The 25,380-nt window shown below is 41.5% G+C and overlaps 1 protein-coding gene across 5 annotated transcripts in view; it reads left to right on the forward strand.

Moving 5' to 3' along the window:
- The window catches only part of RNF213 (ring finger protein 213), a 631,031-nt gene that overhangs the window by 345,850 nt on the left and 259,801 nt on the right, over positions 1–25,380 (forward strand). For all 5 annotated transcript variants that reach the window (XM_073621071.1, XM_073621073.1, XM_073621072.1 and 2 more), the window contains 2 exons: positions 1,682–1,875; positions 20,055–20,204. In XM_073621071.1, the coding sequence (XP_073477172.1) occupies positions 1,682–1,875; positions 20,055–20,204 (344 nt within the window). The remainder of the gene's footprint in view (positions 1–1,681; positions 1,876–20,054; positions 20,205–25,380) is intronic.

A 25,380-nucleotide genomic window follows, 5' to 3' on the forward strand; every position in this document is an offset into this window, starting at 1 on the left:
CCAGCACGTTCAAGAGCAGCAGCTCTTTGGCAGAAACAACACTGACAGCTCCTAAACTCCGCCAAACTCTGGTGCCCAGCATTTTTTTTAAATAGCTGGTTGTTAAGGAGCTGGCCAGAGAGTCATGAACTGTCAGTGAGGTTCCCTGTTGACAGATAAATGTAAAAAAAAAAAAAACAGTTGATAGCAATAAAAAAAACAGCGTGGGCCCCCCCCCCCCCAATCCATACTACTTTGAGTCTGGTAAATCTAAACCAGACCCTTCCGAGCATGCAGCCTGGTGCGCAAGGAAAGGGGGGGTCAAGCGAGTGCCCCCCCTCCTGAACCATACCAGGCCACATGCCCTCCTCCGCCTCCTGTGGCTAAATAAACTAAGAGGTGGGGCCACAGAGGGAAATCACCTCTCGTGACGTCATCGACCCAGCATGTCCCAGTCAATGACATCACAAGGGGGCAGGGGACACCCCCCCCCCACACACACACACACTGTTTTTTTTTTTTTTTCACGGTTTTGTATTGCCGGCAATTGTGTTTTTTTACATTCAGCTGATGGCACATCCGCTTTTAAGGAACTTACACACTGTGCTAAACACTGCTAAACGTCAGCAAAAACTGCTAAAATATTTGCCTATTTATTCAGCTTTTTTTTTTTTAGCTTTCTAGTATGCATGAAGCCTAAATGTGGGGCTGGGGGTAGGGGCAAAGCTGCTCCCTTCGCTGGTCAAACATTTGCAATTTATGCTGATCTAGCCTAGTTCAGAACCCCTTCCTTCGTGCAATGGGCTACCTTCCCAACCTAAAGGAAAGCTTAGTGTGCAAGGACACATTTCCTAGTAAAGAGGGGTGTTTAGAGGCAGAAAAAAATGTCAAATGCCCTTAAAAGTGGCATATTTGACACCCAGTGTGCATGAAGCATAGGCATTTAACTTTCATTTGAACATTATATAAAACGTAGCCAAAATGTGGCAACTGCCCGGGTAAGCCCTGCAGCTTTAAAAAGCATCCTTCCTCGGCTGTGAACGGGATTTGTATATCAGGAGAAATCAGATTACATTCACTTCATAATGACTCAGAAGAGAGAGACAACCCTTCTGTCTCTGGACCACCTAGGTCATATACACAGGTTGCTAACAAACATTCAGGTTGTGTTGGCTTTCTTTTTTTTTTAAACCCAGCAAAACCTTGCTAACAGATGATAATAGATACACCTGTTCATTTTAAATTAAACATTAAAGTAAAACTAAAGGCAAAACTTTTTTTCTTCGTTTTTGATAGAGTAAAGAGGGATTAGGACACCTGTCAGTTTTTATTGCTGTCTCTGCCTCAGTTAAAGAGACCCCCCTCTCTATATTTCCTGTTTACAACTATCATTGAAAGTAAAAGAAAATTTCAAATTTTAGGTTGACCCTAGAACAGAGGGCTAATCTTCCAATAGGGACAGTAGTTCTGGTGACCTGGGGGTTCCCAAGGAATTCTCTTAATTTGAAGGATTTCCTCTCACTTCCTGTTGGGCTATGGGACAGGAAGTGAATGGAAATCTCCACAATAGAACAAAAGAACAAAAAGAATTCCAGCAAAAAAAAATGTTTCTTTAATTAATTTGCATATACTGTAGCTTCAAAAAGGTTATAGTTAAACTTGTAAACCATTGTAACAATATTAAATGTCCCTGTTACCCTAGGAAAATCTCTATATGTGAAAAGGCTTTACCAAAAACTTGAGTCAAGATTTTCAAGTAAAAAGCCACTTCTCAAAATAATTCGGCTCATTAAGCCAGAAGTGGATGGGAACAAAATATTGGAATCGTTGCTTCCTTTTCTAGATGGAAAATTGAAGAATTGTCCTATAATATTCCACATTGATATTACATCTTCAGTAAGTAAAAAAATATCTGAGCAATGTACAGCTTATATTATAGTTGTGAATAAATGTATTAGTGCTGGGACCAGAAAAATGGACAGCCTTTGTGTAAGACTTTTACTTATAGATCTCTTGATTTAACAATATAAAGAGAACCAATTATGTCTGTACATAGGCAATAATGTAAACTTTATTTACTAAATTATTATAATTGTTCTTTCATAGCTGTACTTAGGTTGTCCGTGTCCAAGTCTACAGCTTGAATCAAATGGTGAAAGGTCACCTGAAATTTGATAGTTGCCTTCCTCTTTGCATGACCTCACGCTGCACACTCAGGAGCTGGGAGACAGGGCAAGACAGGGCAGCCATCAGAAATTTGTGGGCCCCTTACACAGCTTTAGGCCTGCCCCCCCCCCCAGCCTGACCACCAACATTCCCCAGGGCTTGCCCATTGGCCATGCTACCGAAACCGCACACCAGGCACCCCACCTGTACGCACCCTGCTCCCCTCAATCCTGTATATATGTCAGCCTTCCTCACACCTGTATATTTCAGCCCCCCCCAGACACCTGTATATATGCCAGCCCCCCCACACACACTTGTATATATGTCAGCCCCCCTCACACCTGTATATATGTTAGCCCCCAACACACCTGTATATATGTCAGCCCAGCCCCCCACACACCTGTATATATGCTAGCCCCCCCACAAACACCTGTATATATGTCAGCCCCCCTCACACCTGTATATATGTCAGTCCCCCCCAAACACCTGTATATATGTCAGCCCCCTCACCCCTGTAATGTATGTCAGCCCCCCCCCCCCACACACACCTGTATAAATGCCACCACACACACACCCCTGTATAAAGTGGCGGCTGGTGCTCAAAATTTTTCGGGGGGGCACACACAAACTGAAAAATTCAGAAAAAAAAAAACGATTGCAGCCTCACTGTGCCCACCAAACGCAGCCACTGTGCCCACCAAACGCAGCCACTGTGCCCACCAAACGCAGCCACTGTGCCCACCAAAGGCCGCCACTGTGCCCACCAAAGGCCGCCACTGTGCCCACCAAAGGCCGCCACTGTGCCCACCAAAGGCCGCCACTGTGCCCATTTAACAGTTAACATTGTGACCCCCCGCTCGCTCGCTACCCCATCTTGGTGGGGCAGCGGGTGACAGAAGGAGCTGTGTCCTTCAAGCGTCTCCTCTCCTCCTCCTGATAGGCATCCAATCACAGCACCTGTCGTTTTAGCCAATCAGGTGGCGGGTAACACGCCCGTGCTCCCTGATTGGTGGAGAGGCGGTTCAGTGGCAGAAAAGCGAATATTCATTCGTTGTTCTAACACACCTGGGTGAACAATGCTCTGCGCTCGCAGGTCACCTTTTTTGAAGCCTATTAGAGCCCATGGCTCTAATCAGGTGCTTCAAAAATACACGCCCACCACTGTAATTCAGGCCGGTGCCCGAAAAAGGGCCGGGCTCTTGAATAGGGGGTTGCTACAGCGGCCATGGATAGATTCATGCAATGCAATGCATGAATCTATCCATGATACATAGAGGTGGGTGGCTGGAGAGGAGGGGCGGCACCTGTGCGCCTCTAATGGGTGCACCACCACTGCCTGTATATATGCCAGCCCAGCCCCCCCACACATACATAAATCTGTACACACACAAGGCTCTGCCCCCCCCCCGTACACAAACAGCCCCCTTCCTTTCCTTCACAGCCCATACTTGTAAAGAATTTCTTCCTACCTGGTCCCAGCTCGTTTTCACAGAGCTGACATGTTGGTGACACAGAAAAGCCCAGTACACGAGGGGTGCACATGCACATAGTAGCCAGAGGTGGCAGTAAAGAGCTTGATGTCTGAGCTCAATTCCACAGAGAGCACACGCTGTGAGATCGTTTCTGTAATGCACGGCTCCCCTTGAGACATTGTGTTCTCTCAATCCAACCAGATCGTATACCCCAAGTAAGAAATAAATGCCAAAATAGTGTAAAACCTTTTTCCACCAAGATTTAATTAAGGTAATGCACTTACATGAAAGATGAATAAAAACTGCATATGCCAGACACAATGATTTCAAAACGTGTATATAGATTTTACACTATTTTGGCGTTATTTGGGGTATACGATCTTATGTCACGGTTGGTTTTAGAGAACACGATGTCTCCCCCGCTGGCTGTTTGGAGCTTTTTCAAAGTGGACCTCATTACAGATTTGGAGTATCCCAGATACATAAGCCTATGTGACCTCCTGTAATAGGTGGTCAATGCTCTCTGGTAAGGGCACATCTTGATTACTGGTGGTGGTCTCACAAGGTGGAGGAAGTGGTGACACAACAGTCAAAATTCACTTATTTCTGTCATGTTTGTGACTCTTTGGACTTGTTTCATCTTACTATTTGAGTTTTATTTAGCGCAACATATTTTTTGTTAATCCTGTATTGTGATAATATCTCACTTGATTGTTGCAGCTGTAATTTGTTCTTTGTAGTCAGAGTCTTCACTTGGAAATGCGGTACCCTAACTACCAAGGCCTGAGGTGTGCCTTAGCCTAGCTGGTCAGTGCGCCTGAAAGAGAGGGCATACCCTGAGTGTATGAATATGAAAAAAAATAGGATGTATATGAGAAAATGTGAAAATTGGGGGAAACGAGTGGGTGGGAACCCTGAATATGAGCCGACGCAGAATCAGGCAGAGGAGGAGGGATATGTATCTACCGCCAGCCTTCTTACTTGTAGTCAGTTGGAAATGCGATACCCTAACTACCAAGGCTTGAGGTGTGCCTTGGCCTAGCTGGTCAGTATGCCTGAAAGAGAGGGCAAAAAGACACGAAAAGTAGGTGTGATGAAAAGCTAGATGAAAGGTAGGTAACAAACCGTCTAACAGGGTAGCGCACGCCGGATGGCTTCAGTACACTGATCCGGTGTATCAGCTATGACAGGATAAACACCAACGTCCCATGAATTGCTACTAAGGAGGGACCCCCTGCTTGGAACCTGCAGCTGCCCAGAACCCAGATGAATATCCCGTAATTAATTTGGATTAAGCCCGATTCCGAGTAAACCCAGACCTGGGAACGAACTGCTTGTGGCGTGATGACACGTGAGGGGAAAGGAGCAAGGGCTGACCCGAGGATCCCTTGCAAACTAATGGCAGAGAAGATCGAACGCTTCGAATGGACACCAGTTATGTAACTCCGTGAAATTTCCACGAACCCCTGGCCTGTCTATGCTTGGTATGGGGAAGTTAGGGAGGATAAGCCGCAAAAAAGGACGACCTGACAGGAGTAAGCAGGGGTCTGAAGTGCTGGATACCTGATGGATGTGTTTGATAGTGTTGGCGGATAGGGCCAATATGCTGTGGCAATAAGCACGGTTTAAACATGGAGAACCCTAACAGACACCCAGAACCTGGTCCCACCCTATATAACCCGGGTCGAGCTTCTGCTTGTGACCTGACCACCAAATTGAGTCCTGAAAAAGGAAGGAGGGCCGGACTCCATTCTGGAGAATAAGTCTTATAGCATGATTCAGCATACCCAAAGTGACTGTGAGCCCCCCCTTTTCGATACAGGCTAGGGGTCAACCAACAGATGACTGGTCTTTATGTACCTTAGCAGTTCTCCAGGCAACATCGTAACCAAGAGATTGCGCTGAGAATGGAACCCAGAATGAGATGACGTGTGGCCCAAACCTACCACTTTGTGGGCCATCAAGTGGACATTGGCCCAGCATCCACCCTGAGAGAGACTATAGATCCCTGGGCTGTAACCAGGGTCTCCATGTAACAGGACATGACCTAAATGAATTAACCCCTGACCCCCTGCAGGTACCCAAGACCCAAAGGAGTGCTTGGCAACGTTTCAAAGCATGGACAGCTTTCGACCCAAGGGTAAGCCCAGCGGTGAAACGACATCCGCACCATCGACTTACCCTACCAACGGGCAGGTGTGATGGAAGTAAGTGCAAGCATGATGACAGCAGTTTGGATGCCACTACACTGCCAAAACAAATAGAAAAATCTGGGGAGATAAATCATTTTAAATATGTTAATTCGTTCCTGGAGGTGGAGAAGCAACTTAGTCCATGTCTGTAAGCTCTCCCTCAGATGCACCAGCAAGGGAGAAAGATTATTAGGTATGTATGTGCTTAGTGGTAGCTGAATCTCAACCCCCAAGTACCGAAAGCGAGAAACCACTTGTGGTGGGACATCTGGAGGCAGCCTAGGAGTGTACTCAGAGCTGAGGGGGAAAACTATGGACTTATTCGAATTCACTTTGAATCCCGAATATTTCCCAAACCTGGAAATCCTATCTAGGGCGTGGATTAGGGACCCCTCTGAATCTGCCAGATATAGAAGCATGTCATCAGCATAGAGGGATGTTTTTTCCTCCAGTGCATTGATCCTGCAACCCTTGACGTCCCCATCTGCTCTCAAGAGGGCCGCCAATGGTTCTATAGTGAGGGCAAATAACAGGGGCGATAGTGGACACCCCTGTCGAGTACCCCTAGCCATTTCAAATTTATCTGTAATAATATTATTAACTCTCATTCGAGCCAGTGGTTTAGCATACAATATTTGCACCCAGGCTATAAATTTGGGACTGAATCCAAGCCGCCCTAGGACTACTATTAAATATGGCCATTCAATAGAATCGAACGCTTTGAGTGTCCAATGATACCACTACCCTAGTTTTAGGATTGGGACCTACCGATTGAATGATAGTAAACAGGCGATGCAGGTTTATGGCCGTCAACCTCGTAGGTATAAAACCTGTCTGATCAGGATCAATAACAAAGGCAATCACTTGTTCAGTCGTTTGGCAAGAAGTTTAGCTAATAATTTTGCATCAATATTAATTAGAGATATACAGTGGGGACGGAAAGTATTCAGACCCCCTTACATTTTTCACTCTTTGTTATATTGCAGCCATTTGCTAAAATCATTTAAGTTCATTTTTTTCCTCATTAATGTACACACAGCACCCCATATTGACAGAAAAACACATAATTGTTGACATTTTTGCAGATTTATTAAAAAAGAAAAACTGAAATATCACATGGTCCAAAGTATTCAGACCATTTGCTCAATATTTAGTAGAAGCACCCTTTTGATCAAAGTTTTTCACACCTGGATTTGGGGATCCTCTGCCGTTCTTCCTTGCAGATCCTCTCCAGTTCTGTCAGGTTGGATGGTAAACGTTGGTGGACAGCCATTTTTAGGTCTCTCTAGAGATGCTCAATTGGGTTTAAGTCAGGCCTCTGGCTGGGCCATTCAAGAACAGTCACAGAGTTGTTGTGAAATCACTCCTTCGTTATTTTAGCTGTGTGCTTAGGGTCATTGTCTTGGAAGGTAAACCTTCGGCCCAGTCTGTGGTCCTGAGCACTCTGGAGAAGGTTTTCATCCAGCATATCCCTGTACTTGGCCGCATTCATTTTTCCCTCGATTGCAACCAGTCGTCCTGTCCCTGCAGCTGCCACCACCATGCTTCACTGTTGGGACTGTATTGGACAGGTGATGAGCAGTGCCTGGTTTTCATCACACATACCGCTTAGTTCTATCTTGGTCTCATCAGACCAGAGAATCTTATTTCTCACCAACTTGGAGTCCTTCAGGTGTTTTTTTAGCAAACTCCATGTGGCTTTCATGTGTCTTGCACTAAGCATAGGCTTCCGTTGAGCCACTCTGCCATAGAGCCCCGACTGGTGGAGGGCTGCAGTGATGGTTGACTTTCTACAACTTTCTCCCATCTCCCGACTGCATCTCTGGAGCTCAGCCACAATGATCTTTGGGTTCTTCTTTACCTCTCTCACCAAGGCTCTTCTCCCTCGATAGCTCGGTTTGGCCAGACGGCCAGCTCCGGGAAGTGTTCTGGTCATCCCAAACGTCTTCAATTTAAGGATTATGGAGGCCACTGTGCTCTTAGGAACCTTAAGTGCAGCAGAAATGTTTTTGTGACCTTGACCAGATCTGTGCCACCCACTTTCATATATTGCTCTTGTTCTTGTACCTATACGAAGCCTGTGATGATCTTTTAACATGTGAGTTTACACTCTTATTTTAATAAACCCTTTGCTAAACGTTATCACGCTATGCAAGTTTTTTCATTTTATTCCCGCATGGTTTGTGAACACCGAGCCTCTGGCTCCTATTGCAATACTACCCTCATGTTGATGTCCGAGAACGTTTGTGCCAAGCTGTAAATTCGATTCAGGATCCGTTGTGCCTGCCTAGTCAGGTGTATCCTTCAAGCCAGCTGATCTTAAAGCTTTTATAACTTGGGTGGTATAAGCCTTTCCAAGTCATCGACATCTGGTAAGCCTCCCTTTGTTCACCGGTGGTGGCTCATTCACTATATCAGTCCCTTTGGAGTGTTGATGTCTGAATATCTGCTCAAGTGTGTTTTGGGTCCTTCTTCCATCATTACAAACATACTCGTCAGCTATACTCTGGACTTTGCCTTTCACAAAGATATTTTGTGTCTGAATAGATTTGTCACCATTGGCACTTTAATCACATTATTATTTTCATTGTGGTATTATCACTTTATTCACTTATTTAGTCACTTTTTTATTTGGTTTATTTTTACATTTTTAGTAAGATTTTTTGGGAATCTATATATTGTGCTGTATATATAACACGTGTCACTTTTATATTGACCTTTATGTACTGTATATGCATTTTTGCACATTTTTCAGCACTTGTATTGCAGAGTTCTACTCTACAAATATAATATTACCTTCAATGGTTACATTCTAAGAAAATGATTTATATGGTTTAATAACGCTACACTTTTTACACTCACACATATTGCTTTCGGTCTATAGCTGTGTTGGCTGATGTTTTTAGCTTTATTCCACACAGCGCTGTATTCTTTTTTTCTACTTTTACAGTACAATTTCCTTATCCCTGAAATACAAGAATCCAGCCAGCATGGGTCTAGGGTATCTGCCCAGTAGAGGGGCCCTCAAGGGGACTCTAGGAGCCTGTTCTATGGCAAACAGGTGGGAGAAGGTGGGAGAAGCTATCATCTCCAAAGGTTTGCTTGAGCCAGGATAGCAGGAACTCCTCAGGACATTTGCCCTCTGATGCTTCCAGGAATCCCATGTATCAGAGGTTATTCCGGAGGAGCTGATCCTTAATATCACCCAGTTTAGCCTCCTGGGACTTATAGTCCGCCACCATGTCCCTCACCTGCACCATCAGTGGGTTGAGGTCATCCTCCACTGCACTAATGCGCTGTTCAGCATTGGTGACCCTGTGTCTAATTTTGTGCACATCATCCTTTAGTAGAGCAAAGTCCACCCTTATGGTTTCAATCTGTGTGGATAGCGAAACGTGGCAACTCTTAAAGGTGTCCATTATCTCCGTTAGTGTTGGCTCTTTTACCTGTGCATCAGAGCCACTGTCCCCCGGTTCAGGCGAGGAAGAGGGCAGGGGATTCGTCAATGGATCAGATGGGTCCAACCAGTCCATGTCCCCCTCGGTCCACAGGCGGCCATCAGGGCTGGAGAGCTGTGTTGTGCTTCCGCCGATTGGTCGCCATCTTGGCTCGCCTCATGGGCGAACCAAGCGAGTCTCTCCACTGGCGTTGGATCCAGACTCTGGCTGTATTTTACCATTTTCAGGCGCCTGACGTGTTCCTAAGTCGGGTCTGGTAGATGGGCAGCAAATTTTCAAGCCTGGGGCTTAGTAGGATAATTGAAGGATCTCAGTGTGGTACGGAAATCTGAGATAAGGCTCTTCACATACTGGAAATCAGACACGCTTCCCCACTGCCTGTCCTAGAGTGATATCACTCATCAAACTGCATCTATGGAGGGGCAGTGTTAGGACTACAGACTCACCCCCCCCCCCCCAATCTCTTTAAAGGCTAACTAAATTCCAGCTTCCCTATTTACTAAAATAATGAACCTCTGTTGCAAAAAAACCTCTTTCTATATGTCCTAGTCCTGCCCTTACCACCAGTGTGTTGTATGGAAAACTACTTTCTGGACAGACCTTAGGTTGGGAAAACCATTAAGACAGAGGAAGGAATACATCAGCTGACCTCATTAGCACATACCCTGCACCTGCTCTCTCCCTCTAGGAGGTTGCTCCCACCAGCCTCTATACAATGTCAATGAACAACATTTTCACTGAATACACAGACAGGGTCTTCCTCGTTTTAGACCTTACTGTCTTCTTGCATCGATCACTCATTTGGCAGACTGTGCAGGAGCTGAGCGATCACAGCCTTTGTGGAGCAGAGCTGTAGTATTGAAAACAGGAGAAGTGTGTCCCTGGAAGTCTGTAAATCTCACCATACACTATACCAGTGATGGCAACCCTTAGCACTCCAGATGATTTGGAACTACATTTCCCATGATGCTCACGCACTCTGCAGTATAGTTGAGCATCATGAGAAATGTAGTTTCAAAACATCTGGGGTGCCAAGGTTCGCCATCACCACACATACCATCTGATTGTGCAATCGCCTTTAGATCTGCCATCAATTATGTAGTGCAAGGGCCTGCCTGATTCGATAGATCGGTGTGTCCACCTTTTATACACCTTAAATGAACTAGTTGTGCTTTCAGTGCTGTTATTTGTAACAGCACCCCAAACTCAGAAGTTAACACATTTTTCTACATATAAAAATTGGCAACAAACACAGCAAAATACCAAAATGTCCCATGAGCTACTTTGCCGTGTGTAAATGGAATGTGAAATCAGTGGGCTGCTCTATGCGTGTCACAGGAAAAAGAGCCAAAAAATGTGCACTTCCACTACTAAAGAAAAAGCTGCTCCAGGTGAGCACATTAGCCATCCATCCACAGCATTACCAGGGTTTAAGTAAAGGTGCTTGCACAGCTCGTCTGCAGATACACAATCAAAAGAAATCCGGAATTTACTGCAACACTGCACCTTTATTGATCCTTCATGCAAAAGACAGCACAGACAGTAAGGGGTACTTTTACTGTACCCCACACTGTCTGTGATGTCTTTTGCATGAAAAATCAATAAAGGTGAAGTGTTGCAGCGAATTCTGGATTTCGTTTGAATGTGCTTTCCCACTACACTAGGTGTGAAGGGGGCCTAAAAGTGAAATTTGTGTGTTTACACAAGAACAATTAAGCTTCCTTAATATCTGTGCCATGCTCCGCTCAAAAAAAAAAAAAAAGTTCTGGAGCTTGGGCATTTACCACACACAGGGCAGCCCATTCAAGTGAAAATGTTCCAAAAGGCCTCCCAAAAAATGCATGTGAAAACGTGAGTTCCCACTATGTGAAAATGTGAACGGGGCCTGACAGCTGAGTGTCTCCATCCACGCCTTCCAATGTACTTGTGTAAAGATGGCTATACACTATGCTCTCTGATTGTTCAATCTCTGTACAATAACCTTTAGGTTTACCAAAACTATGGAATGGGAGGACCCACCTGAACAATCTTTTCAATTTGCGTCAAATCAGACAAGGCCCTTGCACTACATAGCCGATAGTAGATCTAAAGGAGATTGTACGCAAAGTGTGTGGGAAAAAAAATAAAAGGTGGTATAGTAATGAGGGAGGTGTGGTCCAGACTCATAATACACTCCCTATCAGGGATGCAGCAAGTCAGCGCATGATGAGAGATTATCAACAGGAAGTGATGCAAGCTAAAAGTATTTTTGAAAAACTTAAACGTGAAATTTCAAAGCTTCCATGGACAAGGTAAGTGAGAGATCAGCACATTAGGATGGCTATGGCAGAAAGCACATTGGAAAAGGCTTCTATTTATTATGAAAAGTGAAATTCTGTTTAAAAAGGTGAACTTTAACATAGGGATGAGGTGTTTTGCTTCATCCCTTTTATAAAGTAGAACTAAAGACAAATGATTTTGTTTTTATTTTGGATAGAGTTAGAGAAGGTGATAGACTGTCAGTTAATTTTTGCTACCTGTGTCCCATTGGGGAGATGTCCGTTCACTTCCTGTCTCATAGCCAAAACAGGAAGTGAGAGAAAATTCCTCCAAAGTGAGGGAATCCCTGGTTGTCGCCAGGATCATTTGGGATTTTCTTTCACTTTCATCCTCAGTAATAACATTAAACCTGAAAAGGGATTCTCCCTAACAGGGACACAGACATCAGCAAAAACCTGACAAGGGCTCTAACCTCTCACCAATCTAAACAGTGCTGACTGGCAATAGCAAGCACAGGCAGAGTCTACAGGAAGTTATCAGCTCCATTCTTTGGCAGGATCACCTTGTTTTTTGTTTTTTTTTCTTTATACTGATCAAACAAAACACATTCAGTTGTACATTTAATGGACCAAAACTGAGCAAATTGACCCGTATTGTTAGGGTGTAGTTACACTTTAATCACTTGATCTCTGGAAAGTTTTACCCCCTTCATGACCAGAGCATTTTTTGCATTTCAGTAAATGAAACCTGTTTTTCTTAGTTTCTGTTATAAAATGTTGCCAACAAATAATCTTTCTTCATACATTTAGGCCAAAATGTATACTGCTACATTTCTTTGGTAAACATAACTCAAATCTGCGTATATTACTTAGTCTGTGTGAAATTTATAGCGTCTACAAACTATGGTATATATGTTTAAAAATTGATCAATCCTGATGTACTAACGACCTGTCTCATTTCTTGAGACCCTAAAATGTCAGGACAGTATAAATACCCCTCAAATGACCCCTTTTTGGAAAGTATTTAGTAAGAGGCAAGGAGAGTTTTTTGAAGTTGTAATTTTTTGTAATTTTTTTGAAAAATAAAGAAATGAAATAAAATGTGTTTTTTTTTTTTTTTTTTTTTTTTTTTTAAATACTGTCACTAGTGCAATACAGTGTAATCTTACAATTGGTGTGGTGGTGATCAGGGATACTGACTGGTGATGGGTATGTTAAAAAAAAAAAAAAAAAAAAAGCGATACTCAATTTTTTTATTTTACTGTTTTTTACATACTTTCATTAGAGTAGTACAGTGTCACCATAGTGACACTGTACTACTCTGGGCGGGTGATCAGAATTTTTTTTTTTTTTTACCGTGTTTTTGCTTACAACAGTGATAATCACTTACTGTTGACATGCTGTCATTGGCTATAGCTAATCATGTGGCACAGGGTACCAGGTACCATGTGATAGTTGTGGGTCAATCATAGCATCACAACATTAAGCAAGCTGTTCATGAATAAAAGCCATTCATGACCGATTGCTTACATACTATCATGTGATCGCTATGATTGTGAGCTGCTGCATACCAAGCATTGTGATTCTTTGTGTCCGATGGACAAAGCGGTCATGGGATTGTGCGTGCTAGTGTGTATGAGCAACGTACCAGTACATTACCATGCTTGCCTGTGCCATCTGCTCACAGTACATTTACTGTGAGCATGTCGGCAAGTGGTTAATATGGTTAAAAAGCACAAGCTGCGAGGGCAGGAGGCGGAGCCTAGCAGAGCAGACATGCATTGTTAGAGCTCCACACCGCTGAGGAGAGAAGAGAAGGACAAAGCGGAGCCTGCAGGCTCAAAAGGTATCCATTTGAACCTTTTTGCCCCAGGGAACAAACTGTGAAAGTTTGGGCAGGAAATATGGTACTGGGAGGAAACCGTGGCAGAAATAAAAATCACCTCACAAAGAGCTCACAGGCACTCACTGCAGCTGAAGCAGCTCCAGTCACCTCACAAGATACAGCATCAGGGCGCTCTCACAGACAGAAAATGTCACAGCAAGACTCTCCATTTGAGTCAGATACAGAACAAATCCTCTCACAAACTTCTCCACAAGCCTCCTCAGTATCCCCAGTAATATTATTACAATTTGAAAAGATGCTTCATAAGGCTTTAAAACAAACCTCAGACCAAATAACAAAAAGCCTAACCAAAGAAATAAGAGAGCTGGGAAACCGCACTGCAGCCTTAGAAATAAAAATGGATGAAATTGAAATTACAACCCGAGAAAATATAACAGAATTGGAACAATTAAAAAAAGAGAATTTAATACTTCAAACTAAGCTCGAAGATTACGAAAATAGAGCCAGACGTTCAAACTTACGCATAAGGGGAATACCTGAAACTGTGACAGACCTGCAATCTACTATTACTGCTCTATTACAAGAACTAAAGCCAGATATCCCTATTGAACGTTTAGAACTGGACAGAGTACACAGAGCCCTCACAGCCAAAAAGAAAGATGGACCCCCACGTGATATAATCACAAAATTTCATTATTACAGAACGAAAGAACAAATACTAATTGCTGCAAGAGAAAAAAAGGAACTTAATTTTCAAGGACACAATTATCAAATTTTTGCTGACCTATCCCAACTTACTATTACTAAAAGACGATCCATGAAACCCCAACTAATGGAACTGCAACGCCACAACATTATGTATCAATGGGGCTTCCCCTTTTCAGTCAGATTTAACTACCAAGGTACAATTTACAGAAGCAGATCAGCAGATGAACTACAACAAACCCTTTTAAAATTAAATCTGACAGAACCCACAAGCAGCAACACTCCCACACGCAGAAGAATGGCATCATCTTCACCTTCAGGCAGCACCCAGAAAATTTCAGAACAATTTCAGAACAAAATGGGAATCACCATTCTCACAAAAGAGGCCGTTATGCCACATCACACCAAGAAGATTCAATGGACTGACATCCTAATTCCTGATATCTCTTCATTTATTATACTAAGAGATGGTTCTCTATAAAAAACCTATATTTATAACTGAATGTAACTGCATTCTGATAGTCACACACTGTGTGGGATCATGTTACATTCCAGTTATATTTCTTATTACTTCTGATTCATATAGCCTTAGAATATATAAGTGAAATAAGGAAATTCTTGTTCAGTTATATATTATCAGGTAATAACAATAGATTTATTACTTTTTAGGACAAATATGTTCAATAATCCAGAAGTAATGGAAGCTTTTTCTTTCTTTTCTTAAAACAAATATATTATTACCTAACTAGTTCCTAGAATTATGTTTTTGTTTATTCTAATCTGAAGCAATACAACCTCAATTTTATGAGTTAACATATCTAAACAGTTACGTATGAATAAAATATGTAATTGTTTACTCTAAAAGGGTTAAAATCCCAAAATAATTCAAACTATCTTCATCAATACCAAAGTTATTAACAGTACCTTTCTAACTGAATTATTTAGCCTAGGGCAAGACTAACCATATACAACCACCCTGGAATAAATAATTTCAACAAAAACTATATTCTGCACTCCAATTAATGAAACATCATTTTGATGTCTTTTGACATAGCACTTCTCTCCTGTAAGCGGAAGATCCGTGTACCCCCATTAGCCCTCCTCATTCTCCCAACCATATTATGTGGGAGTGTGACGAAGGCACTTATTCCCCTGAGAGAGATATTTATTCTCTTTCACGGGTAAATTGTGATTACTTGCAAAAAATAATTTATACATGTATCATCTAATCTCGTATGTTTTTTGTTTACTCTTTACTCCAGAATTCACTGGTTTCTTTTCTATCTATTCATCTCTTCAGTCCACACAGGTTGATCTGCGCAGTCAGCTCTGCATAACAAAAAGTAAGTCAAAACTATTTGATCTATTGCCATGGCACCATTGAATATACTTTCCCTGAATGTTCAGGGAATAAATGTCCCTCAAAAAAGGACCAAAGCCTTCCGTACTTTCCATAACAAGAAGGCTCACATAGTATGCCTCCAAGAAACACACTTCACCAAAGATTCTACTCCAAAATATATTTCTCCTTTTTATCAACAAATTTACACGGCTTCTGCCTGTACCAAGCAAAGGGGAACTCTAATTGCATTTCACCGATCCACACCATTCACCTTATCATCAGAAATTAAAGACCCAGAAGGTAGATACCTGATACTCATGGGTTATATAATAGATACAGCAATCACGGTGATTTCCTACTACGCTCCTAACAAACAACCTACACCATTCCTCTCACATATATTACAAGTGATTAATACACACAAAATAGGAACAGTGATAATGTGTGGGGATTCGAACCAGGTCCTCCTCCCATTTCTAGATAAATCACCTTTTACACCATCCAAAATAACCTCTAGATTACCTTTTTCTCAACTTCTTTCCAAATACAATCTGGTAGATTCATGGAGAGAAAGTAACCCAATGAAAAAGAAATTCACTTATTTCTCGCACCCTCATCAAACCTTCACCAGAATAGATCATATTTTTCTAACAATAGGAATGATACCAGAAATTATTGCATCAGATATAATTCCGATTCCGTGGTCTGACCATAATGCAATATACACTACTATAGCCTCAGCCATACCAAAAGCGCATGACCCAACGTGGTACTTACCGGACATAATGCTCAAACACCCACTACATCAGATGGCCATTGAACAAGCTTTTAAGGAATACATATCAATTAATAATACAACAGACATCTCCCCAATAACACTGTGGGAAGCTCATAAGCCTGTCTTGCGTGGTACAATACAAAGACAAATGGCACTATTTAAACGGGAACGCAAAAATCTAGCAAAAAAACTAGAACTCAATTTTAATGCAGCCTACATATCATTCCAAGATAATCCATCTCAGAGTACAAAATCTCATCTGGAAAAATCTAGATTGGAATACGATCTATTTCTCACGGAGTCAGTTGATAAATCCCTCAAACGCTCCAAACACAATTTCTACATGAATACAAACAAACCAGGTACATATTTGGCTCGGGCATTAAATTCAACTAACAAATCTTTCAAACCAATACGTTTGAAATTATCAAAAAATGTTTACACTTGTAATCCAGTTAAAATAGTCCATAAATTTCACTCACATCTCGCAACTTTATACAAGACAAACAATGAATTTAATCCTACAGAGGCTGAATCCTTCTTCTCAAAAATAACCTTACCTGAGTTATCTCAAAATCAAAAAAGCAGTTTGGATGAGCCTATAACTATAGATGAAGTTGCTAACGCCATAAAAGACCTAAAACTTAATAAAAGACCAGGCCCAGACGGCTACTCGGCTTTATACTATAAAACATTCTCAGAAATACTCTCTCCCATTCTCACTGAAACTTTTAACAAACTTCTAGATGGACATTCTTTTCGGCAAGAAACACTAATGGCAATTGTTTGTATGATCCCAAAACCCCTTTCTGATGATACTTCCTGTGTGAATTATCGGCCTATCTCTCTGTTAAACCTCGATATTAAATTATTAGCAAAAATAATAGCAAAACGCCTCAATAGCATTATAGGAAAATTAATACATAGAGATCAAGTAGGCTTCATGCCAAATAGACAGGCAGGCGATAATATACGCAGGGCAGTGTTATTGGCACATATTGCTAAAAAACGGAAAATCCCTTTATGTTTTCTATCTCTCGATATTAAGAGGGCATTTGACACAGTATCCTGGCAATATATGCAATATTCATTACAAAAATGGGGTTTTGGACCCCACTTTTTAACATGGATCAAAGCATTATATAATAAACCCAAAGCCTATATAAAATATGCTGGATACAAATCTGAAGCCTTTAATATCGAAAGAGGTACCCGACAGGGTTGCCCATTATCTCCCTTATTATTTGCCCTTATACTCGAACCCATGGCCCAATACATCAGAACAAACCAGACTATAACTGGCATTGAAGTAGGAGGTATTACACACAAATTATGTATATTTGCAGACGATATATTACTTTTTCTATCATCACCACAGGTCTCTGGTCCTAACTTAAAACCAGCTCTTGATGGGTTTGCAGCCCTATCCGGCCTTATGATTAATCCTAAGAAATGCCTAGTGCTTAATATTTCACTCACAAACATGGAATTGATCCCGGCTAGGGCTGCACTCCCATTCACATGGGCAGAAAAATCAATCCCATATCTTGGAATTCATTTAACAGCATCTCATTCTGACTTATTCTCAACCAATTATCCTCCTGTATTAAGACAGATCACAAATCTAATAAAACAATGGTCGCAACTTCCTTTATCCTGGATAGGGAAGATTAATGCAATCAAAATGACTATTCTACCCAAATTGCTTTATCTATTCAGAGTCCTCCCTATTCCAATTCCTTCCTATTTTTTGAGAATAGTACAAAAAAGAGCAACTTCGTTTATATGGGGCTCTTCTAAACCACGTATACCTATACACACACTACATCTTCCCAAAAATAAAGGAGGCCTGGGATACCCTAATTTTACTAACTACTACAGAGCAGCACATTTGGCCAGTCTGTCCAAATACCATGCAAAACAGGAAATCCCATTATGGGTATTTATAGAGGCTTCAGAAAATGACCCTCTATTAATATCAAATTTATTATGGCTTGATCCTAAAGACCGCTTTAAAATTCATAATCCCATAACTAAACACTTCTTATCTCTCTGGGATAAACTAAAAACCAAATATCAGTTACAATCTCCACACAATCCTCTCCTTTCTTTTATCAGAAATCCGGCCTTTTATCCGGCATGGATCTACCCAAATTCTTTTAAAGCTTGGACAACATCAGGCATTCAGACACTAAATGACTTCATAGCATCTAAATCATTCCTTTCATTCCCATCGCTTAGAGAAAAACATGATCTACCAAACTCTGAGATATTTAGATATCTCCAAATCAAAAATTTCTATACACCATTCCTAAAGGGGGATACACCATTATCCCAATTATCCATTTTTGAATCAATCTGTACAAAAGATCCATTTGCTAAAGGTACAATTTCATCACTTTATAATCAATTATATGGAGTAGCAAATCTTAATAGACCCTCTTACGTTCAGAGGTGGGAGGAGGACCTGGGACGAACTTTAGAAGACACGGACTGGTCTAACATATGGCTCACATCTAAGTCATCTTCACCCAACATCTTAGCACTGGAGACAAATTATAAAGTCCTAACTCGCTGGTACCTTGTACCCGCTAGAGTGGCAAAATATTCACCTAATACCTCAGCTCTTTGTTTTCGAGGATGCCCAGAAATAGGCACATATTTACACATATGGTGGACGTGCCCAGTAATCCAAACCTTCTGGAAGGAAGTCTTCGTGATTGCATCTAAAATATTTAAAAAAATAATACAACCAGATCCATATTTAACTTTACTTAATCTAAAACCGGAATGGTTAACACTCTCTCAATTCAAACTTATGATCCAACTAATAACGGCTGCAAAACAAACAGTGGCCAAGGCATGGAAATCTCCTACATTGGTACTAGCAGAAACAATTCACAGAATGAATAATACAATGTCCCATGCTAAGATGGTAGCCATCGATCAAAATCAAATTCCAAAATTTGAAAAACTTTGGCATCCTTGGATAAAACAACAGTTCCTGTCAAACTTCAATGACTCTGTCCTGTTGCCATGGTAACAGATTAAATGACTTACAGAGACACCCATTCTAAGGCTTCAAAGAGAACTAAAAAGAATAATAAACTGACGAGTGGGACAACCTTGTGGACCATACCTCTACCTTTCAACCCTTTTTCTTCTTTCTCTTTCCTTTTCTCCACCTTACGATTAAAGCTCATTATCAGAATTTATTTGACCTATATACACTCTACTTGTAAACAATATGTATAGTAGGTATAAATCATTTAAATACCTACAAAAGTAACTAAGGAAATGATATATATCTTTAATTTAGGTTTACGTGAACCCAATGTTTAATATTTGAAATTTCATGATATTTACCTTTATAAACCCTACTGTAAAACAATGAGCTTACTTTATAGATCCTTGTAAACTTACTTTATGTATCTTTATAACATTGTATACTCAATAAACTTCTTTTGACAAGGAAAAAGCACAAGCTGCTCCTTTTCAGTTGTGCAGAGGTGCCATTAAATTTCAGTGGCGCACCTACGCATCTGAAATTGCGTGTAGTTGGAGCCAAATACTCCCATAGCACCATGCAGTACCATGCGGCTGCATTTTTAAAAAAGGGTCAGGGACTTTTTACCTGAATTTCCTGCAGGTACAGCTGCTAATGCAAATGAATGGGCTGCTGTGTCCATGCAAACGCAGCATGCAGGACCCCCTATGGTGTGAACCTAGGCTTACACAGGGCAAAGACCAGTATGTACAATTCATTTAGCATAGGAAATGTTTGTTCAGAACAAATAACAATCCCTGTTGGATCTGCAGTATTTCATTGTTTGATATATTTCTGTTTGTGTAATACAGGTGAACAGTGGCATTTCAGAGTTCCTGTTTAAACTCCTGATTCTGCAATATCTGATGGATTCTCAGGGAAGAATATGGAAGCGCCTGCCCAGTCACTTATACATCATTGAAATTTTGGAATCTTCAGACAATTTTAAACAGTTCAAATATGTAAGATTTGATTATATTTGTATTTAATGTGTATATCAATGCCAGCTTCTCTGAACCTTTGAAGTACTTTTATCAACCATTTTTATGTTTATAGTTGCTCATTTTGAATGCCTGAAGCCCATCTCTGAGAAAACTATATATGCTCATTTGCATTAGGGCTGCTACCACACTGTGAAAGTTACATGCTCTTTTAGATCTAGGGGTGTGCAAAAAGCAGTTTTACTTACCTGACCCTTGGCTCCCCAACCAGTTTAAAATAGAACAGTAGCCTGTCCCTCTGCATCTTCACTTTCAATACAAGACTATGGGCTATGCTTTGGGCTTCTATTCAAACCCTCGCTGCACTAAAATAAAACAAATCAAAGTTAATATTTAATCCCAAGCTGCTGTGCTATAAAAGAACCTCCCCCAAACAATGTGTTATTAATTATGCTTGGTGGAAAACCACCTAACATAAGCACAACACTCAGAATAATTAACTAAAAGAAACCTGTATAATACAAAGTGTCAAATGTATTACAAACACATCTCATGTTGCAAAAATAAGAAAAACGCACTAAATCACAGGGCCCCATATACCTTACATGACAGGGCCCCTCTTCCCAGCTGAAAGTGACCAAGGAGATAGATTTATCAGTCCCTTTCTTTGCAGCCTCAGCAGTACAGATTCATGAATAGAATACGCTCTGAGGCTTCCTGCTTATTCACAAACTGAAGCATAGTAAACATATGCTTCAGTGATAAATGGACATAGGAGTGATTGATTCTGATCACTCACTGTGTTCATTCAGGAAAGGAAGTGGCCAGTAAATTACTTATTTACCAGACCCTTCCCCCACTCTCTATCCTGAAACATCTTCCTTTGTGCCCGCAGTAGCTTCCGGCAGGAGAGGAGAGGAGGGAAGCTGGAAGTGTTGCGGGGGAAAGGGGCAAACGGGGGGCTTGGAAAGCAGATGGAAGAGGCACATGCACTAGCACCAATCCACCTGCAGTGCAACCAGAGGGAGAAAGAAGAAGAGAAGCTGTTAGAGAGTAGTGGGGCACTGACAGTTAACTCAATCTAACCAATATGTGACGTGAACTCTCGTGGTAGGTAAACCTAGTTAATCATTCCTAATAGATAACTATCAAAATAAATATAAAGTGACTTCAGTGCATAAACCATTTGAACGTTACTGGGTGTAACCTCAAGGCTAAAAGCAACCACTCTGTGATGCCCCTAGTCATCCAGCGATCGCTACACTCTTCACACTGTGTTAAATCAGCAGCACTAGAAGATAGGTGTATAAACATGCAATATAAATAATATTCCAAAACATGTAATAAAAGTGATCCTAGTGCATAAATGATAGCTTGTGTCTCAAGGCTGGACACCTAACACACAAATCTAAACAACAATATAATTGTGCATGTCCATCGATACAAGTCCTTATATAAAAAGTCCAAAGAGGTAGTGCACAATATCCCTACACCCTTAGTGGTGATTATTCATAATATAGGTGACAATCTTGCTCCCACATCACCTCCGTGCTCTCTAGCCTCTCACCTCAGGTAAGTATTAAATCAGCATAGCCTATGGTTCCTTGGATGGTGTACTGGCGTGTTGTCACCTCTTGGGGTCCTCTATAGTTGTTTCCGATGATCTGCTCTCACATATGTTGTCTCTGTTTTCTCCCAGGGGGTTCTCTCTAATGTCCTCTCAAAGGGGTATATATAAAGGAAGAAGAGCGCTCTCGTAGTGTAGTAACTTAGAATGAATTTATTAAAATCATAATATCATACAGTGCACTCACATTAAAAAAGAGTAACGGCGTATATCCACGAGCTCCGAGCTTGTTCCACAATGGCATCACTTCTGGTATGCCTCCACTCACGCCCTACGCGTTACATCAAGGTCACGTGCGTGACTTCATCAGGGAATCACTGATTTCATTTGGTGTAACTGTTCTCGGAATGTCAGCATGATCAGAATCAGGTGGTAGTCTGATAGAAACAAGGGCTCAATAGTGGCTTTGTGTAGGTGATACAAGTCCTTTTGAGGCAGAAAAAGATATTACATTTTCATTTTCACTGAAAAATTTACCATAGTGCAGGGAGAAATCCCCTTAGGAACGTGACAAAAGCTAGGATCTGGAAGTTCACAGCCGGGATGTCACTTATGTCAAAGGGGCAAGGCAGGGAGAGGCTGGAGGGTAGGAAAAAGGGTGTGGAGGAGGAATTAAAGATTAAATTAATTTAATTTTAAATTAAAAATTTAAATTAAAGATTTAAAGGGTGAGAGGGGGAGAAAGGTAAGGGCAAAAGAAGATAAAAGAGGAAGAAGAAAACAAAAGGCAATAGGAAGAAGTTCAGGAGGTGAGGGTCGAGTAAAGAACAGTTCAACTAAATGATGTCCTGCTAATGGGTTGTAGCGGAGCTGAAGTAGGAAGTAAGGCAAAGGGTTATATATGAGGTCGTGAGTGTAGTTTGGGGAATCTTAAAGCAGGGTTGCAGCATGTTGGAGAGTGCAGCAGGAGTGAGGATCATTACATATAGAAGAGTAGAGTAGCAGACTAAGGAAAGAATAAATAAACTGAGCTCAAATAGGCTCTAGAAGGGCCTATATATTGGGAAACAGCGTGCCCATGATTTCCCTGATTTAGTGTAGGGTAGGAGGTGGGGAGAGGTAGATGCCAGAGTAAACAAACTGACTCCGAAAAGGCACATTCACAGAGTGATATAAAGTTTGTATAGTAATGTATAAGTGCAGGTCAAATGACCATTAACTATGTTATCTGGTGGGGTATGGAAAGGGAGGAATTGTAAATTTAGAACCCCCTGAGTAGTAATAAACTAAGACCACCTTCCTGAAGAAAGTGCTCATCCATCAGCCACTAGATATATGTTAACCCGCATTGCAACATTAGTAGTCAGTACAAAGCATCATTTGAATGCTAAAGTCATGGTCCACTGAACATATATGATGGGAGCCTCACCATGCATGCGCTATGTTGGCATGCAATATATGGAAAGTATGTTTCAGAAGAGCTGCTGATTATGCAGTAGCGGGAGGGGTGGCCTATCTCAAAACGAGGGGGCTAAAAGACGTTATTAGGAGAGACGTGTCAGAGAGTGTAGTTGATTGAAAGAATAATGGGTTTAAAATGTGTAGAGGAATGTGGTACTTCCATCATATATGTGTCAAGTGCGCATGGTGTTTTGAAACGGAGTAACAGTCAAAACAACAAACTATATGTACTTTAAATCTGATTGCCAGGCAGGCATGTATTCTTTAAAACACAATTAAATGTATTTTAAATACAGCTGGCAAAAATGTGCCTTTTCCAGAATGGCAAGGGTGAGAGTTGTCAGGGATGGTGTGAGTTGGGGGTGATGGGTGAGGGAGGGTTAACGTGCCCAAGAAAGAAAGGGTGTTATTGAGGTAATGAGGTTACAGGGAGGGCAATATTGTAAACAGGTTGGGGTTCATGCAGGCTAAAAGGAATGGATATCAGTGTTCAGAAGAGTTCAGCTGCAGCTAGAGATCATACATGTCCAAAGGAAGTTCATACAAAGAGCCCACAAGATATACACAGTGGACAGAGAGAATACACATACAATGTTAGGAGAAAACTGTGTGCAAACAAAAAAAAGCTATCCTCTTTTACACACAGTGTCCTATGAAGAATTTAGTTGTGCATTAAATTCTACTTTAATTACTGGGATTGCAGCAAGGTGACACAATTACTGAGAAAGGGGAAGCTGCAGAAGAAACTGCAATTAGATAGAAGCACGTCACACAAAGGATTGCAAAGGAGATACTCTGTATTCATAAACCCCAGCTCTCTGTTTGCACATCTTAGGGAGAGCTACAGTGGGGAAAATAATTATTTGATCCCCTGCAGATTTTGTAAGTTTGCCCACTTATAGAGAAATGAAGGGTCTATAATTTTTATCGTAGGTGTATTTTAAATGATAGAGACAGAATATTAAGCAAAAATCCTGAAAAAATGCCTAATCCAAATGTTATAAATTGAGTTGTAGTTCAGAGAGTAAAATAAATATTTGATCCCCAAGCAAAACATGGCTTTGTACTTGGTGCAGAAACCTTTGTTGGCAAGCACAGAGGTAAGACGGTTCTTGTAGTTAGTGACCAGGTTTGCACACATCTCAGAGGGGATTTTGGTCCACTTTGTTTTACAGATCCTAAATCCATAAGGTTTCTTGGCTTTCACTTGGCAACTCAAAGTTTTTAGCTCCCTCCATACATTTTCGATAGGATTAATGTCTGAAGACTGACTAGGCCAGTCTGTGACCTTAATATGCTTCTTCTTGAGCCACTCCTTTGTTGCCTTGGCAGTATGTTTTTGGGTCATTGTCATGTTGAAAGACCCATCCATGACCCATCTTCAGTGTTCTGGCTAAAGGGAAGAAAGTTCTCATCCAAGATTTTACAATACATGGCCCCATCGATTGGCTCCTCAGTGCGGCAAAATCAGCCTGTACATTTAGCAGAGAAACAGCCCCAAAGCATCATGTTTCCACCTCTGTGCTTGACTGTAAGGATGGTGTTCTTAGGGCCATAGTCAGCATTTTTCTTCCTCCAAACATGAAGAGTCCCCCTTCTCAAGAAGGCACATATACAGTCATGCCAATGAATATCTAAATGATTCAGAGAAGGATTAGGAGAAAGTGCTGTGGTGAGATGAGACCAAAATTGAGCTCCGGCATTAACTCAACTCGCCGTGTGTGGAGGAAGAAAAATCCTGACTATGACAATGACCCAAAGCATATCGCCAAGGCAACAAAGGAGTGGTTCAAGAAGAAGCACATTTAAGCTCATGGAGTGGCCTAGCCAGTTTTCAGACCTTAATCCTATAGAAAATTTATGGCAGGAGCTGAAACTTCGATTTGCCAAAAGACAGCCAAGAATCCTTAAAGTGGAGTTCCACCCATCTGTCTCCTCCCCTCCTTTGGCACCATTTGACACCTTTCGGGGGAGCGGGTACCTGTTTTTGACAGGTACCGTCCCCACTTCAACCGGAGCTCACTGCGGCGAGGTACATCAGAAGTCCAGCTCCCCCTCCTCCTTCCCCCCGCTGCTGGGCCAGTAAGAGAACACAGCGAGCTTCACGCATGTGCAGTAGGGACGCGGCCATGAAGCCACTGCCAGGTTTTTTTACTGGCAATAGCGGAA

Source organism: Aquarana catesbeiana, linkage group LG03 (assembly GCF_042186555.1).
Source record: "Aquarana catesbeiana isolate 2022-GZ linkage group LG03, ASM4218655v1, whole genome shotgun sequence".
Classification (NCBI taxonomy): domain Eukaryota; kingdom Metazoa; phylum Chordata; class Amphibia; order Anura; family Ranidae; genus Aquarana; species Aquarana catesbeiana.